This window comes from Panicum virgatum, chromosome 5N (assembly GCF_016808335.1).
Source record: "Panicum virgatum strain AP13 chromosome 5N, P.virgatum_v5, whole genome shotgun sequence".
NCBI classification, from domain to species: Eukaryota; Viridiplantae; Streptophyta; class Magnoliopsida; order Poales; family Poaceae; genus Panicum; species Panicum virgatum.
This window is the reverse complement of record NC_053149.1, coordinates 10,278,572-10,295,622: the sequence shown is the minus strand read 5'-3', so window position 1 is coordinate 10,295,622 and position 17,051 is coordinate 10,278,572. Positions and strand designations below refer to the sequence as shown.

Here is a 17,051-nt window from a genome sequence, read left to right as displayed (position 1 = left end):
ATAAGGTTTTAGAATTTGCAGCTGGTCCAGGATAAAACTAGCGATAAAAATGAGAGGGAGAGGCACAAAACAAATTTTAAGAAATAAATAGGATCATTTATAGCATAAATGTGATGAATCTATTGCAATTTCACATATACGTCGTGCAGGTTACAGGTACATCAGAGGTACAGTTACAAATAAAAGATCCTCTACCGAGGTACAAGAGGAACTAGCAGTTGTCAAAATACTACAGAGATATGAGTTTTTGTCCCCTACACGTTCTGCGATGCCATTAAAGTAAATTCAGCCATGCGATTCCTGAATAATTCTTTCACTTCTTTGAAAAATTCCTGCTGCGACTCCGGCAGCAAAAAAGATCATGGGCTGATGCTGTACGAGACTTTTGTGAGGCCTTTCTTGACTCTTATGTTTGTTACCTGATGAAAGATAGTAGGAAATGAGATCAGACTCTTAGTCCTGGGATACAAATATAAAAATGATGCAAAGTAATCCAAAAAGATATCTGGCAAAAAATTGTCACCATCATAGTAAATGAGTTTCTAAAGTATCTCCAATTCTGGACACCCACGCTCACCAATTTGTGGGTACCTCCCTAGGAAACTAGTTTTAGTGATTTCTTATTCAAATAGGGTTTGTTGCTCCTGTACCTTAATAAGAAAAACCCAAGGGGAGTCTCTCCCCATGGTCAGGAAAAAAATTGTTTCTGGTGTTATTTCCTCATACTTTGGCAGTTTGGCCCATGCATGCCAATATCCCCCACAAAAACCAGGTGCCATCTTGATAATCTGTCCTTGTATAAGCAAGTGGAGCCATTACAGTACACTAGTTTCTGATAATATGGTACTCGTGCTACTTAATTTGGCATACACATTGTCGGTGTCCTGACCCGGGGGTCCGGATCCCAACTAGTAAATACTGCGTGTTTCCTCGTCCCAGATGTTGATGCAAGAGGCAACACAGTAACGCACGAGTTTATCCTGGTTCCGGCCGCGGGGCCGTACGTTCAGCAAGGGGGGTGTGCGAGGGCACTGTATTATCTTGCATTGGAGGTGCCTGTAGTAGGGGATACAGGCGTGGCGAGAGATGGAGGGAAGCTCCCAGGTCTCTGCTAGAGGAGAAGTCGATTGATGTGAGTGCCAATATTGAGTGCTGGGCGTTGTGCTCGTGTGAGAATGATCGCGACGTCCAAGGTGGCGATGGTAGCTAACGTCCCCCTTAAAGGAAGCACGCCTCCTCCTTTTATAGTCACAAGGAGGGACAGTGTACATGCGCAGGGGAACGTGGAAGTCGTCGTTTTCCCCCGAATCGCGGGGGTGCAGTGGTCGAATACTGTAGGAAGTACACTGTGGGGCATGGCGTCAGGCGTGACAGTCGTCCTGGATATCGTCCTTGGTCTTACGGAGATCGCGCCGGCGTCCTGCCAGCCCCAGCAGGCGGCGTGGTCATCGCTGTGGGGTGTACAGTCCTCCAGATGTGGCGTGGTGGCGTTCCGTGGACCCTGTAGGTCAGGGTCTTGCATGTATACATGCATCATCGGTAGCGGGGCACGCGGCGGTCCCGGACCCCCTGGACGGAGTGATGATGTGTGCACTAAGGAGGTCCGAGAGCCACACGGAGATCCCGGACCCCTCGAGGGGGGAGGTCCAGGCCTCTGGCTGCTAGTGCTGGGCATCCCTCTTCGGGGGGGGGGCGTGGCGACACCGGACCCCTCCCCGAGCGGGAGGCGGGTCCGGGGCCATACGTGTGATGAGGTGGAGTCCGGACGGCCGGAGTTGGCAGAATAGTAACGGGAACAGTGCCGAGCACGTCTTGTCCCGCATCGCAGGTTCCACAGTGCTGCCACAGTGTCCGGGATGGCGGAGCAGTGACCGGAGTTGGCGGACGGGACTCCGGTCACAGCCATTGTGGGGAATGGCGGCCTGACGCCGTCTGTCCTGGGCGTTGTGAAGTGGTTGGCATTTAATGCCCCCGTACGACTGGCGGGTGAGCGGCAAGGATGTTTGTCCTCTTCGTCGAGGGGTGGCCTCGAGCGAGGCGGGGATTTTTTGCCCACTCGAGGGTAGGTTCACTACCCTCGAGCGAGGCGGAGATGTTTTGCCCGCTCGAGGGCAGATTCGCTACCCTCGAGCGAGGCGGAGATGCGGGGCGCAGTCGAGGGTCTCGATGGGAGCCCTCGAGCGAGACGGAGATTTCCCCGCGAGTCCAAGGGGGGTGCGGATGGGCCGCATGCTGGGCTTCTTTGAGTCCTTTCCTTTCTTCCAGATTGGAAAGAAGCCGTGGGCCTTCGTGGGCCCAGTCGCCTAACATGTATTTGCATTTTTTTAGGGTGATCTTAGTACCCCGATTAGGGTGTCCCTAATCGTGGTACCCAACAGTAGCCCCCGAGGCTTTGGTCGAGTCATGGGATTCGGTCAAAGGGTATTTCGGCGATTTTACCCCTTGATATGATCGATCGATGTTGTGCTCCCGCCGGGCGCACCTGGGTGCCGACCCAGCGGATGTGACAACTCGTCGGTCGGGGTAGTGCGCCTGCGGGGAGAGTACTTCGAGGCATGCGCCCCTTTTGTTTTGTTCCGGGGACAAGACGCGTCAGCGTGTTGAGCGGGCCAGAGCCACGATGGCACCTGCTGCTCTGCAGCTGGCGCGTTTGCCATGCTGTCCCGCGCTCAGGGTCTCGGCCCTGCTTCCCCTGGCCGCCTCGCGGCGCACCGTTCGAGGGCAGTCGGCCAGCGCCGATGCTGCGCCGCTCAGCGTCCAAGGGCTCAGTTTTGCTTTGTTGCATCGCGTCTCGGCACGGTGACCGAGGGTATCTTTCGCTCGTGGAGGGCCGCGCCGTCACGGGCGGTCCAAGCCTTCGCCCTTCGACAGGATTGAAGCTTGGCGCCTGGCGCAGCTATAAATAGGGGTCATGAGACTCCCTTTCCTCTCCAACTTCCCTGCTCCTACTTCTAGCATCGCCTAAGTCTCGTAATGTTTTCCTTTGCCTTTCGTGACCGGCCCCCAGATGGGGCGGCCTGGCTTTTTTAGGCTCTGGTGTTAGAAGAATGCTTGCGAGCGACGGGGGAAAGCCGGAGAGGGCGTGCGCACCATCCCTTAGCTTCAGTGGGACTAGCAGAAGAGCATTGGGCCCGTGGGGTCCTGCTTCTGCGATGTCCCCTAGCCTGAAGGGGGATGGAGACGCCTGACCATGGCATTGGTGCCAGGTTTGGTGGCTATTCTTCGCACCGTCCCCCTGGCGTCAAGGTTGCTCTCGGGGAGACGGTGTGGAGGGTGCTGTCCGCCAGCTCGACCCCCCGCATGGTCTTCGGTGGAGAAGATGCTAGAAGAAAGCTTGCGAGGAGAGCATCCCGCTGGACCCGTGCGGTCTGGGGGCTGTTCCTCGCATCCCTAGCAGCCTGGCCGTCGCGCCAGCCAGGGGCTCAGTGCTTTTCTTCGTCGCTCGCTCCTCCCCAAGACAGGGAAAATTGCCACGCAGGTGGCAACACGTTTGTACTTTTTGATGGCTTTAAGCCGGCAGCCCTTTGTAATCTTTGTTTGTAAAGAGCAATGAAGTCTCCTTTTCCTTCGCGGAGAGGACGACCGAAAGTGTATGGGTGGGTGCCACCCCTGCAGGAGATTTCGATCCGCGAATGTGTGAAGTTTCCTCTGTGGGGGCGCGTCAGTGCACCCGCGGGTGTAGCCCCCGAGGCCTTGGAGGAGTGTTTGTACTCGTCCAAGGGCTATAAACGTCGCCCCGCTTGGTTGCTTCACTGGGGTGGCCGTCCAGCGTCTTTTTCAGCCGGCATCGGCACTCTTTCAGCCGCCCTCGGCATTCTTAGTGCTGGCACAGCGACCCAGTATCCAGCTTAACCATCAGGCAGGCGTGCGTCAATAGTAGGGGTTTTGGTTAGACACACGGAATATCTCAATCGACGGTCGTCGACCTATTCGAGGGTGCGGCCTGAGCCGCGGTGTGCGAGGAGCCCCGGCCTACGTAAAGGCGTTCATGGAACCCTCGACTTTGGTTACGGCCCTCGTCGCCCTTCCGTAGGGAGGAGGGGTGAAGCGCACCATGCTACTCATGTCCGGGCCGCGAGCTATGGCTGCTTCGGTGAGCTGTTATCGGGTAGTTCAAGTGGACGTCCGTGCCCCGTTCGATAAGGGTCGGCTCGTGGTCCATGGACACGTCACATAAAAGCGCTCGCAAAGGTTCGCTAGGCGGGGCTCGGACCCATTCGATAGGGTCCGAGGGCTCAATGCTCTCCCTCGATGGGATCCCCCTGCTAGGCACTCTCGACTGGCCTTGAACACTGCGTAGGACGTCTCGAACTCCGCGTTCGAGGGTAGCTTGTACGGCACGTCCATGCAGTCCCTGACTCTGGCGATCTGGGGCGCCTGTCGAACACTCGACGGGCCAGGCTTCGAACCCCTGATCAGTAAGGCCTCGGAATAAGATTCCCTCGAGGGTGAAGAGCCCCCGAAAGGAATATTCCGTCACGGTTCACAAGCGGCGCGGAGTCGCTAGCCGTGTGCGCGGGTGTTCCGCTGGTCGTGGGCGACGTGGCCCAATTCGTGCGGTGCGGTGCGGGCACGCCTTTTCAGGCGGCTACCTCGGGTAGACGAAGCGGCGTGGGCGGCAGCTGACGGATGGAACCGCAACAGTCGCGCCGCGTCCGTCGATTACCGCGCCGTAATTATTGCCGAGTGCGCGCGTGGGAGACTCCGCGGTCGTGGGACCCATCCGTCAGCGACGGCTAAATCTACCGCATTGAATGCGGCGGATTCGGGCCGTGGCGGCATATCCGCGCGCCGTGGTGAAATAAAAGCGAGAGAAGGGGGGACTGCTTGGGCTCACCTGGCCATTTGCCTTCATCTCTCTTGCCCTCTTCGCCTCCCCTGCATCCTGAGCCCATAGCCAAGAGCGAGAGGAAGAAGGAGAGAGCGAGAGCGTACCTTGGGCACCACAAAGCTTACCTTCCCACACCTCCCCGTAGTTCGAAGCCATGTCGGATATCCGGGAGCCAGTGCCGTGGGGGAAGTCCTCCGCCACGGAGGTGGTTCTGGAGCAGCTAGCGGCCGACCGGCTGCTACCAATGAACGTCAACCCGGAGCGGCCGGCGTGGATTGCCCCACGGCCAGAGGAGACCGAGCCAACCCCCCCGAAGGCTACATCGTGAGCCTCGTGCGCCTGCACGAGCGGGGATTCGGCGTCCCCGTCAGCAGGTTCATGTGGGCCTTGTGCGAGTACTATGGAGCGGAGCTGCACAACTTCGGCCCCAATTCAATCTCGCAGGCGGCGGTCTTCGTCGCCGTCTGCGAGGGATACTTGGGGATCGAAGCCCACTGGGATCTGTGGATCCACCTCTTCCGCGGCGAGCTCTTCGTCGAGAACGTGAGGGAGCAGCCGAAGAGGTTCGCGCGCGCCGGAGGCTTGATGCTCCATCTGCGCCCGAGCCGGAAGAACTTGTATATCTCGAACAAGATGACCACCAACAATGCCGGGTGGACGCTTGTGTGGTTCTACCTGCGCAATTTTGGCAACAAGCTCCCGGCCTTCACCAACAAGGTGCTTCGGGAGAGACCAACCCAGTGGGACTGGGGGGGTGTCGCCCCCAGCGCGCCAAGCCAGGCTCGAGATCCTAACCGAGGCGCTGGTGCACCTGGCGAGGAAGGGGTTGACGGCGGCTGCCGTCATCGCGAACTTCCACCGGCAGAGGGTGATTCCTCTGACAGAGAGAAGCCTGCCGATCTTCGGCCTCACCCCGGGGTTCCAGCCTCGGGGTCGAGGACGTCGATGGTACTGCTCCCTCGAGGCATCGCTGCCCGGAAGGCAAGGAATGCGGTGGCGGAGTTCCCCAACGACACAAACGATCTCTGGGAGATCAAGATGCGCCCCGAGCCGGGGTTCCTTTCCTTGGTAAGTCTCGATTTCGATCCGTTGTCGATTCGTGTTGTTCCTTTCTCCTTCCTGCTTCCTGACTCCGATTTGATTGCGTCTTGCAGGGGGTGAACCGCAGGTGCCACCCCTCGAGGCCTCCGATCCCGGAGGAACGTGAGGTCAACCGCCTTCACGCAGAGATGGTGAAGAAGCGGAAGGAGGCGGAGGAGGTTGCCGCTGAGAGGAAGAGGAAGGCGAAGCACGACAAGGCGTGCAAAATCGCTTGCGCGGAGGGGAAGCCGCGGCCTGCCACGCCCGAGTCCTAGGACGAGGAGGAGGACGCCTCGGATGCCGAGGCCCACCTTCCGAGTGGTGGCGAGGCGGCAACAGCTGCGGATTCCCCGCCGGTCTATCAAGAGGCCGGCGACGAGGATGCGCCAGCGACACCGCATGAGGCGAGGCCCACACCAGAGTCGTTGGCGGACCCGCCTCTCATGGGGGCGGAGCGAAGGTCGCCCACGCCGGCGGCGGGACGAGGGTCACCCATGCCGGCAGTGGGTGGAGGATTGTCGGCGCCCGCCGCAGAGCGGGGGTCGCCCCTGCCAGCGACGAGCGAGGGGGTCCCCGCTCCCTCGGTGTCGACGGGCGGCGATGGGTCCACGGCGAGCGCGGAGACGTCCGCGCAGACAGCCTCGAGGCCTCAGCCTGCCCCGAGGGTGACACCCTTGGGTCAGGCATCGAGGGGTGTCGGTGTGCCGCGGGCCCGAAGGAGCGGCACAGGCAAACGCAGCATGAGTGCCCGGTCTGGGTAAGTGTTTTTGGTTTTGTTTGTTGTGTTCATTTGATCGCTCCCCCAATCCTGCAAACCTTGGTCTTCCTTCCCCGATTTCCAGCTCCGGGGTCGTTGCCAAGGACGCAGCCCCGCTCGCGCCGACCAAAGCCCTCAAGACCGGGGCGCGAGCCACGCCGCACTCGGCGCCACAGGCCCCGCCCGTCGTGGACATCGTGGCGGAGGCCGCGAAGCTGCGGGAGGCCATGGCTCGAGGGGCCCAGGCGGCCCAACGGGCTCGAGCGCCGGGGAACGGAGGCGATGCCGGCCAAAGTGGCATTGGGGCAGCCACTCCGGCTGACGCTGCGGGGGAGGTCGGCCGGGGCGGCGCAGATGACGCCGCCCAGCCGGACGTCGAAGCCGAGGTCTGTCGGAGCGGTGCGGATAGCACCGCCCGGCCGGTCGCAGAGGAAGGATCTGGTGGGGGTGCGCAAGAGCGCCCCGCCAGCCAGGCGGAGGGGGAGACCCTCGTCCCCGGGCCCCCGGGGGCTGGGGTCGAGGGAGTCGCGGAGGAGTCGGCACAGAGGGCGCCGATGGTGGAGGAAGCCCACGTCTCAGTGCCCGCAGAGGGCCTGGGCGAGGGTGTCGTGGCGGCGATGACGGCGCCGACGGTGATGGCGCAGGCGGCGACGGACAGCGTGATCCCGGTGGTGCAGCTGCCAGACAGCAGCGAGGAATACGGGGATTCGAGAGACATCGACTCCGCTGCTGCGGCGAGCGCCGCTGACAAGATCGCTGAGTTCACGTCGGCCTGCGCGGAGGTGCTCGACGAGGGGACATCCGAGGGGCCCCAGCACGGGGCGATCATCCAGTCCGTGGTCCCCCCGGAGTTTCTCCGTGATGAGCGAGAGGAGGAGGCCGTCTGGCAGGCGCAGTTCGAGGCAGGTTCTCAGATTCAGAACCACCTCGAACGCGCCCTGGAGCTCCATCGGACGACAGATTACCAGATCAGCCAGGTAAGCGGCTCCTCCCCAAGAATCGTTCGTATTTTGGCCCTGATTTTATTTGTCTTACCCACGCCTTTCCTCTTGCAGCGGCTGAGGGATATCTCGCGCAAGAAAAGCGCCGAGATGACCCGGCTGTACTCCCAGGTGCGCTGGCTTGGGCAGCACAACGCTGGCCTGGTGCTCCAGAGTGTCGACGCCAACACAAAGATGACGGATCTGGAGGCGCGTCGGCAGGCGTTGGAGGAGGAGTTGGTGCGGACCGCCGGCGAGCGTGATGTCCAAAGGGCTGCAGCTTAGCAGAAGGCTCAGGAAGCCGAGGCGCAAACCGCTGAGCTGCAGCGCACTAGGACGGCGTTCGAGCTGAAGGAAGCCGAACTCCAGCGCAAGGAGGCCGAGCTCCAAGACAAGGAGGCTGAGCTCCAGCGCGAGAAGGCAACCGTCGCCACGCTCACCGGGACCCTCGAGGAGAAGGGCAAAGCCCTCGAGGAAAGGGAGGAGGCCCTCCGGAATACGGAGGCCGCCCTCAAGGAGAAGGAGAACTCCTTGTCTTCCCTCGAGGTGGCCGTCCGAGTCCAGCGGGAAGAGGCGCAGAAGAGCATCGCAGGTGAGTGCTCGAAATTTCGATGTTGTTGGGTTGTAGTTTTTTCGTAACTCATCCTTGTTTCTTTGATCAGAGCTGAGGCAGCAAGTGGTAGACGAGACTGCGGCAAAGGAGGCGGTCAACACCGCGCTCATAGCGGCGCAGGCGGAGTACGCTGACCTGGAGCGGACCGTCGTGAGCGTGTGCCAGGAGCTCGAGGGGGAGGGCGCCGTCTCTAGTAGCTCGGTGATCAGCTGCCTGCGAGCGCTAGGTGGCCGGATCGCCGAGCATGCCAAGAGCACCTTCCGTCTCAGTGTCCTGCGGGCCCTCGCTGTAGCCTCGACGCATTATATCATAGATCTCCAGAAGGTGTCGTCGGGGTACGTCGTTCCCAACGACGCCGATGCGGACGCCGCGTCAGCTATCATGGATGACGCCGACGCAGCCGCGGAGGAGTTCGCCACTGCTTCACCCGAGAAGCTCAAAGCTGACATCCCCTCGATAGCCGAGTTCGATGCTGTTGCAGATCCATAGAGGGGGGTGATAGCCTGTAAATAGACTGGGCCTCGAAGCCCATGTAATGGATTAGTATTCGTTGTAATCGCACTTTGTATTTATGAATATAAGAAATTCGTTATCATTAAAATCGACAGTGTGGCCCGTCGAGGCCTTGTGTATTCGAGCCTTCGTTTTTTTTACTCTGCTTCCGTGTTCTCGTATGCGACTTAGATAAACTTCCGCGAGGAATTTCGCGTTCATAAGCGACGTAAGCGTGGGGTGGTGAAGGGGGGTGCCGTATCCCGGAGGCGTAGGCGGCCCCACGACTCGGCCGGCCCCGTACCGTAGTTGCTTACGCCTCACGTCCGTTTTTTCCAAGTGTACGAGAAGCTTAGAGATGGGACGGAAACTTTTCGAAAAAACGTTGGCGATTTTTGAGGACGTTCGGGGGTTCCCCCCGTAGTAGCCCCAGAGGGAGGCTTGGCTTTGCCGAGGGTAAAGCCAAGCGTACCTCAGTGATCGTGCGCATCCGAGCCCCTGAGGGTCCGGAAGGTTCACAAAAATAAATAAGTAAAGCGTACTTCTGTATTATTTCGGGAAAGCGAAAATGCGAGTACAAACGATGTACAAATAGCTCGGAACTCTAAGGATAGAAGCGACATAGCTACTGTATGTTCCAAGCGTTGATGAGGACTTCGCCGTTTTCGTTCGCCAGCTTGTACGTGCGGGCTTGAGCACCTCGGCGACTATGTATGGGCCTTTCCACGGTGGTGAGAGCTTGTGGCGGCCCCTGTTGTCTTGTCGAAGCCTCAGCACCAAGTCCCCTTTGTTGAGGTCTCGGCACCGGACTCTCTGCGCTTGATATCTTCGCAAAGACTGCTGATAGCGCGCAGAGTGCAGGAGTGCCACGTCTCGAGCCTCATCCACTTAATCCAGCGAGTCCTCGCGGGCTCGCTGGTTCTGCTGCTTTTGATAAGCCTTGAGCATTGGCGACCTGTACTCCAAGTCCGTGGGGAATATGGCCTCGGCGCCATAGACGAGGAAGAACGGGGTAAAGCTCGTGGCTCTGCTTGGGGTCGTCCTCAGGCTCCAAATAACCGAGGGTAACTCTGTGAGCCACCTCCGGCCAAACTTGTTCAGCTTGTTGAAGATTCTTGGCTTTAGTCCTTGGAGGATCATGCCATTGGCACGCTCCACTTGCTCGTTCGTTTGTGGGTTCGCCACAGCCGACCAGTCCACACGTATGTGGAAACCGTCACAGAACGCCAAGAACTTCTTGCCTGTGAACTGGGTGTCGTTGTCGGTGATGATCGAGTTCGGGACCCCGAACCTGAAGACGATGTCGGTGAAGAACAGAACGGCTTGCTCGGACTTAATCTTGCCGACGGGTCGAGCCTCGATCCACTTGGAGAATTTGTCGACTGCCACCAGCAAGTGGGTGAAGCCCCCGGGCGCCTTCTGCAGCGGACCGACGAGGTCCAGTCCCCACACGGCAAACGGCCATCTGATGGGGATGGTCTGCAGAGCATGGCCCGGGAGATGTGTTTTTCGAGCGTAGAACTAGCAACCCTCGCAGGTCCGCACGACGTCGGTGGCGTCGGCGACCGCGGTGGGCCAGTAAAAACCTTGCCGAAACGCGTTACCCACGAGAGTGCGCGGCGCGGCGTGGTGGCCGCAGGTGCCAGCGTGGACGTCGCAGATCAGCTCCTTGCCCTCGGGGATGGGGATGCATCGCTGCAAGATGCCCGAGGGACTGCGCTTGTATAGCTCGCTGTCGATTAGGACGAAGGACTTGGCCCGCCTAGCGAGGCGCCGCGCCTGAGCGCGGTTCGAGGGTAGGTCCCCTCGAATCATCCAGTCAAGGTACTGGGCGCGCCAATCTCGCGAAGTGGGGGCCTCGTCGATCTCCATTGCTTCGGCCTCGTCCGCGGAGGAGTTCCCGAAGTCAATGTCCATGGGCTCGGCCTCGTCCGCCGGGGGGTTCCCGCCGGAGGGTCCGGTGGACGAGGGGCCTGGTTCCGCCGGATCTTTGAATTCGACGGAGGGCTCGGTGACGTCGCGAGGGAAGATGTTCGGGGGGACAGTGGTCCGCCCCGACGCGATCTTGGCTAGTTCGTCGGCATCCTCGTTGTACTTGCGCAGGACATGATTGAGTTCTAGGCCGTCGAATTTGTCCTCGAGGCGGCGCACTGCTTTACAGTATGCCTCCATCTTCGGGTTGTGGCAGCTAGACTCCTTCATCACTTGGTCGATGACGAGTTGAGAGTCACCGCGCATGTCGAGGCGTTTGACGCCGAGCTCGATGGCGATGCGGAGGCCACGTCGGCCGCGATGCTGAGCCGCGACATGGCAACCCCAACCCACGTAGGGGAGGCGAGGCGTGCCGCCCGGCGCCGCTCTGCGCGCTTGTCGTGAATGCTGGCCCGAGCGCCTGTTGCGCCGGGCTGGTGAAGCCGGAATGTCCGGGTTGCGTCTGGGCGAGAGGAGCTCCATGAGGTAACCGTTGCCGGTTGCTCTGAACTCAAGGCTCCCGAACCAGATCACGTATCCTGCTGGGAGCGGATCCGAGACGCCCATGGGGAATGGGTTGGATCTGCTCGCCATCCCTGGAGATCAAATGGGAACAAAAGAAAAAATATCACGCATCCCAACTAGTAAATGATGCATGTCAACTGTCGGTGTCCTAACCCGGGAGTCTGCATCCCAACTAGTAAATGATGCATGTTTCCTCGTCCCAGATGTTGATGCAAGAGGCAACACAGTAACGCACGAGTTTATCCTGGTTCCGGCCGCGGGGCCGTACGTCCAGCAAGGGGGGTGTGCGAGGGCACTGTATTATCTTGCACCAGAAGTGCCTGTAGTAGGGGGATACAGGCGTGGCGAGAGATGGAGGGAAGCTCCTAGGTCTCTGCTAGAGGAGAAGTCGATTGAGGTGAGTGCCAATATTGAGTGTTGAGCGTTGTGCTCGTGTGAGAATGATTGCGACGTCCAAGGTGGCGATGGTAGCTAACGTCCCCCTTAAAGGAAGCACGCCTCCTTTTATAGTCACAAGGAGAGACGGTGTACATGCGCAGGGGAACGTGGAAGTCGTCGTTTTCCCCCGAATCGCGGGGGTGCAGTGGTCGAATACTGTAGGAAGTACACTGTAGGGCACGGCGTCGGGCGTGACAGTCGTCCTGGATATCGTCCTTGGTCTTGCGGAGATCGCGACGGCGTCCTGCCAGCCCCAGCAGGCGGCGTGGTCGTCGTTGTGGGGTGTACAGTCCTCCAGATGTGACGTGGTGGCGTTCTGTGGGCCCTGCAGGTCAGGGTCTTGCATGTATACATGCATCATCGGTAGCAGGGCACGCGGCGGTCCCGGACCCCCTGGACGGAGTGCTGATGTGTGCACTAAGGAGGTCCGGGAGCCACACGGAGATCCCGGACCCCTCGAGGGGGGAGGTCCAGGCCTCTGGCTGCTATTGCTGGGCATCCCTCTTCGGGGGGGCGCGTGGCGACACCGGACCCCTCCCCGAGCGGGAGGCGGGTCCGGGGCCATACGTATGATGAGGTGGAGTCCGGACGGCCGGAGTTGGTAGAATAGTAACGGGAACAATGCCGAGCACGTCTCGTCCCGCGTCGCAGGTTCGACAGTGCTGCCACAGTGTCCGGGATGGCGAAGCAGTGACCGGAGTTGGCGGACGGGACTCCGGTCACAGCCATTGTGGGGAATGGCGGCCTACGCCGTCTGTCCTGGGCGTTGTGGAGTGGTTGGCATTTAATGCCCCCGTACGACGGACGGGTGAGCGGCAAGGATGTTTGTCCTCTTCGTTGAGGGGTGGCCTCGAGCGAGGCGGAGATTATTTGCCCGCTCGAGGGTAGGTTCACTACCCTCGAGCGAGGCGGAGATGCGGGGCACAGTCGAGGGTCTCGATGGGAGCCCTCGAGCGAGACGGAGATTTCCCCGCGAGTCCAAGAGGGGTGCGGATGGGCCGCATGCTGGGCTTCTTTGAGTCCTTTCCTTTCTTCCAGATTGGAAAGAGGCCGTGGGCCTTCGTGGGCCCAGTCGCCTAACATGTGTTTGCATTTTTTTAGGGTGATCTTAGTACCCCAATTAGGGTGTCCCTAATCGTGGTACCCGACACACATAAATGGTCAGGACCGACAAACATACATTACCGCTGCACTGATCGGGAACACAGTAGCAAGACACAATTTATATTGACTAACAAGTACATTAAAATGTCTACAGGCCCATCAATGAAAGCTATCATTTGCATCGAATGTCATTGTTCGGATTTACAAAAGCCAATCTACTTCCCACAAACAACCCAGTTTTCTATGACTCAAGGTTGATTCTGTAGGGAATTTTGGTAGGTCTGGTAAACCAAATTGTCAGAACACCATCATATAGCATCAAAAAACGATAATTACCTTTAGGCTATTGATGATTGAAACGTCTGCAACATGGGTACCACCACAAGGACCGCCAGGATATTCGCCAAATTTTACAATGCGAGGAGTGCTATCCTGTCAAAACATAAGGTCGCAAGCAATGTCAATGAGAAAAACAAAACGTAAGGCATCATGATTCGTTGACACTAACATAAAACTGTGATTGATGTAATAACACAACATAAATCTTGAGCAATAGAAAATACTACTAAAACATTCCTGATTAAAACTTAACTATTGATGCTTCATTTCGACGATAATTCAAGACACTCTCACACAAAGAATTGCAACCTTCTACATTTGTTAGATGCCACACATGCTTTTATATTGTTTTTTTTTCCATATGCTCCTTGATTCAAAGTACTTGTCTTAGCCTTCTCAACTTCTTTCAAAATACAAGTCATCCTAAGTCATCCTAGAACCGCTAGTCACTTTTTGGCTTTTTGCTCTTTTCTTTGTTTCTTGCCCTTGCTAAACAAATAAATGAAGGGCAACAAGGTAATTTGATCCACTTTCTTATTGTTCATGCACTACATCCAAGGGAGTATCACACAATGGTCATGTCAATAAATCAAGATATACAAAATGTTTCTGCAATTCTTGATAAGGAAGTACCCAGTGCCGTAGGCTTCCCGCACTGTGCGGGGTCTTCTTGATAAGGAAGTAAACCGGAATATTGTTGACTAAAGAATCATGCAAATGTATAATATTATCAATGATGCTGGCAGTGTGTACATTTGGTACAAGCAAAGACGATGCATTAAAACAAATTTACAGGACTAACGACTAACCTTTGAAATGTAGCTAGGCAGAGAACCTCCACATAATTTTGCCGCCTCCTCTTAAGGAAAAATAGAGGCTAAGACCTGCTCCAATGGTGAACATTTGGAGTCAAGATGACAGGATGTATGACACGCACTTCAACATATTCAGATTCTTTTTCTATCTTGGCTCCTTCCGAAATTAGCCTTTTGGCTTCTCTTTCCAGTTCATTTTTCTTATCCTGTATTTGTTCTGGTGGAATCACTCCTTTATACTCAACAAACGGTCTACAAAGAAAAGAGACACAAAAGTGTTTTCTGATCAGAAAATGGAATCCAAGTCAAATAGTAAATGCTAAAATGAGCTGAAGTGGCATGCCAGCAGTTAGTAACAGCTGGTGAACCGGACCCAATGCTACTGATACAATGAAGAAAACAAAATAATAAAGAATTGAAGAAAAAAAAGTAAACTATACCCATCAGGAAAATGGTAGCCTTTCCCAGGCTCCAGATGAGAGAGGCCTACATTGCTCACACAGATGTCCAACAAATGGCCAGCAGAATTAAGCCTGCGGCATTACAGGGACAGCATAATGAGAGATAAAGCCTCTGTTGTCGCCTAGGCGACGCCTAGGCGACGCCTAGGCGTCTATGCGCCGTCCACCGATTTGCGCCTTGCTCGCCTAGTCGCCCGCCTTGCTCGCCTAGGCGTCCAGCCGCCCCACCTTGCTAGGCGTCCGCCTTACCGCCTTGAGAACAGAGGATAAAGCTATACATTTAGAAATAATAAGGAGCAGACATAACTGACCTTATTTCATTGACCTTCTGTGTACAACAATACTTTTTACTTCTATATGGTATTCCTTGTGGAAATACGAAGTCAATACAGTCTACAAGTATGGATCATCTGGCCAGGATGTCAGCTATGAGTTAATGTTAGCTTCAAGAAGCTTAACTAGTTGATTTAATTGCAAATGCATCCGAATCAATGGGTGTTATTAAAGACTCAAACTCTTCAAAAAAAAATTCATAGATGTAGGAGTTTACCATAGCCATATGAGTAAATGGAAAAGCCTAAACTATATCAAGCGATGCTTTCCTTCAGTTAGGGTGCGTTTGGTTGGAGAGCGAGATGGAATGGAGTGGTTCCATTTCTATTTTTAGGGATGAGCTCGTTCTATACTATGTGTTTGGTTGGAGGGATAGAGCGGCTCCATTTCTTGTTTGGTTGAAAGAACTAGCACCGAACCATCATCAATCCGTCAAGCCCCGTTATGTGGGGTCTACATATCGGTGACCGAATCCTTCCCTCTCCTCTCTTCCACCCACTTCTCCGTCCACATGCCGGCCGCCCTCTCCCGTGCCCGCCCAAGCTCGTTTCCCCTGCGCCGCCCAGGCTTCGCCTGCGCGGGTGCTCGAGCTCCGTCTCGCACCGCATGGACTCCCGCTCGCTCCGTCCCAGCTCGCCCCGCTCAAGCTCGGCCCCTCCGTCCCCTCCAAGCTCTGGTCGAGCGCATCCCCGGTGCCCGGCGCTTCCACCCGAGCTCCGCTCCTCCCTCCTTCTGTGCTCCGCCCGAGACGGAGCTTCGCCCACGGCTGCTCTCCGCCCTAGCTTCATGTGCTCCGGCCGCGCCGTCAAGCTCCACGCGCGCGCGCGCCGGCGAGGGGCAGGGGCGGCGGGCACGACGCGGCGTGGGAGAGGGCGAGGAGCCTGGGACGGAGCTGACGCTGCCGGCGAGGGGCAGGGTCGGCGGGCATGACGCGGCGTGTGAGAGGAGAGTAGCCTGGGACGGAGCTGACGCCGCCGGCGGGGGGCAGGGGCGGCGGGCACGACGCGGCGTGGAAGAGGGCGAGGAGCCTGGGACGGAGCTGACGCCGTCCAAGTAGGACGAGCGCGTTCGGTCGATTTGGTGGAGCGAACTCGTCCCGGTATCTGAGGGTATATTCTTCATTGGAGCCGCTCTATTCTACCCGCTCTTCAACCAAACGCGGGACGGGACGGCTCCATGCTTGCCCGCTCCTGAACCAAACGCACCCTAATGCTCCAACAAGATTTGTGGCACAATAGAATCATTCAGATTGCATCACCTTGAATTCAAACTGCGCCTTTCTGCATCAACTTCCAAGCTAACGCATCCCCCCTCTTTAAATCCATGCCTGCATCCTTCTCCAGCACCTTCAAATCTTCCATAGTGGAAAACCTGGATGGCGATCACAAGATGGAGACATGGCATGTAAAAATTCATAACTCCTGCTACAATCTCTTGAACAAATTTGCGGCTCTTCTTCCGGAAAACGAAAAGCTCGGATCCTGAGTCCTCACCACTCCGTCCTTCGCCCGTACATCCTCGACGAGGAACCTGGTGCCGGCGGCGGAGATGGCGCCCGTGTCCGCCGGCTGGCCGCCACCCTGCGGGTAGAAGACCGTGGCGTCCAGCACCACCGCTACCCGGCCTCCCTCCTCCTGCGGACACCCCGGAGCATAGCTTAGCAGGGGCGCAGCCTAGGGTTTCGACTTCGAACCGACGGCGGCTATTTCATATTCCTCTTTCGTCTGCACTGCGGAGGAGGAGAAGAGAGGGGGGAGGAGAGACCTGAACGGCAAGGACGGTGGCGGCCGAGCGGAGAGCCCACATGTCATCGAAGTAGACAAGCCTGGTGGGGCCCGCAGGCCTCGCCGGCGCAGCCTCCGTCGCCATCTTTCGGTGGAAGCGGTGTAGCCAAGTGATCGCCGCCGGTGACAAGGAGGAAGTTGGGGGGTGCGGTGCTAGCGCCAAGCCGCCAAGTGGTCCAATTCAGACGCGCTCCGCGCTCGAAAGACTCTGAATATTCTGAAGAACGAACGAAGCCTACCCGCCAATTTATAGCAGATGATGGGAGAAACTACAAGGAAGTCGATTCAATTACGCGGCTAGTTAAAAATGCTGATGGCGCAGTCAAACCTATCAGATGGCCAGGCTTGATTTCGATGTGCCTTCGTTCTTTGCCAGGTTACTGGAGCAGGTTGGTTTGGACTGCCCATTGCCCAATAAACTGGGAAAGATCAAAGCAATGCCTCTTCAATAAAGCTATATTACCATGTGTGTCTCTCACTTGCTGGATTATTCTGGAGATGTCCCGAACTTTGACGAACTGTAGACTT

At 57.3% G+C, this 17,051-nt stretch overlaps 1 protein-coding gene across 3 annotated transcripts; it reads right to left on the bottom strand.

The window, feature by feature from the left end:
• Positions 1-149: 149 nt before the first annotated feature.
• On the bottom strand, positions 150-16,962 carry LOC120672918 (alanine--tRNA ligase-like). 3 transcript variants are annotated; one of them, XM_039953542.1, is made up of 8 exons: positions 16,504-16,962; positions 16,233-16,373; positions 15,998-16,110; positions 14,386-14,478; positions 14,095-14,197; positions 13,940-14,014; positions 13,128-13,223; positions 150-419 (listed from the first exon to the last, which is right to left on the bottom strand). In XM_039953542.1, exons 1-6 carry the CDS (start codon positions 16,606-16,608, stop codon positions 13,991-13,993), a joined length of 579 nt encoding a protein of 192 aa, XP_039809476.1. In that variant the 5' UTR covers positions 16,609-16,962; the 3' UTR covers positions 150-419; positions 13,128-13,223; positions 13,940-13,990. The 3 variants fall into 3 exon arrangements, with proteins under 3 accessions (XP_039809476.1, XP_039809477.1, XP_039809475.1); XM_039953541.1 differs by having other exon boundaries at positions 151-419; positions 13,940-14,197; positions 16,504-16,953; XM_039953543.1 differs by lacking the exon at positions 14,386-14,478 and having other exon boundaries at positions 13,940-14,197; positions 16,504-16,960.
• Between the last annotated feature and the right edge of the window lie 89 nt (positions 16,963-17,051).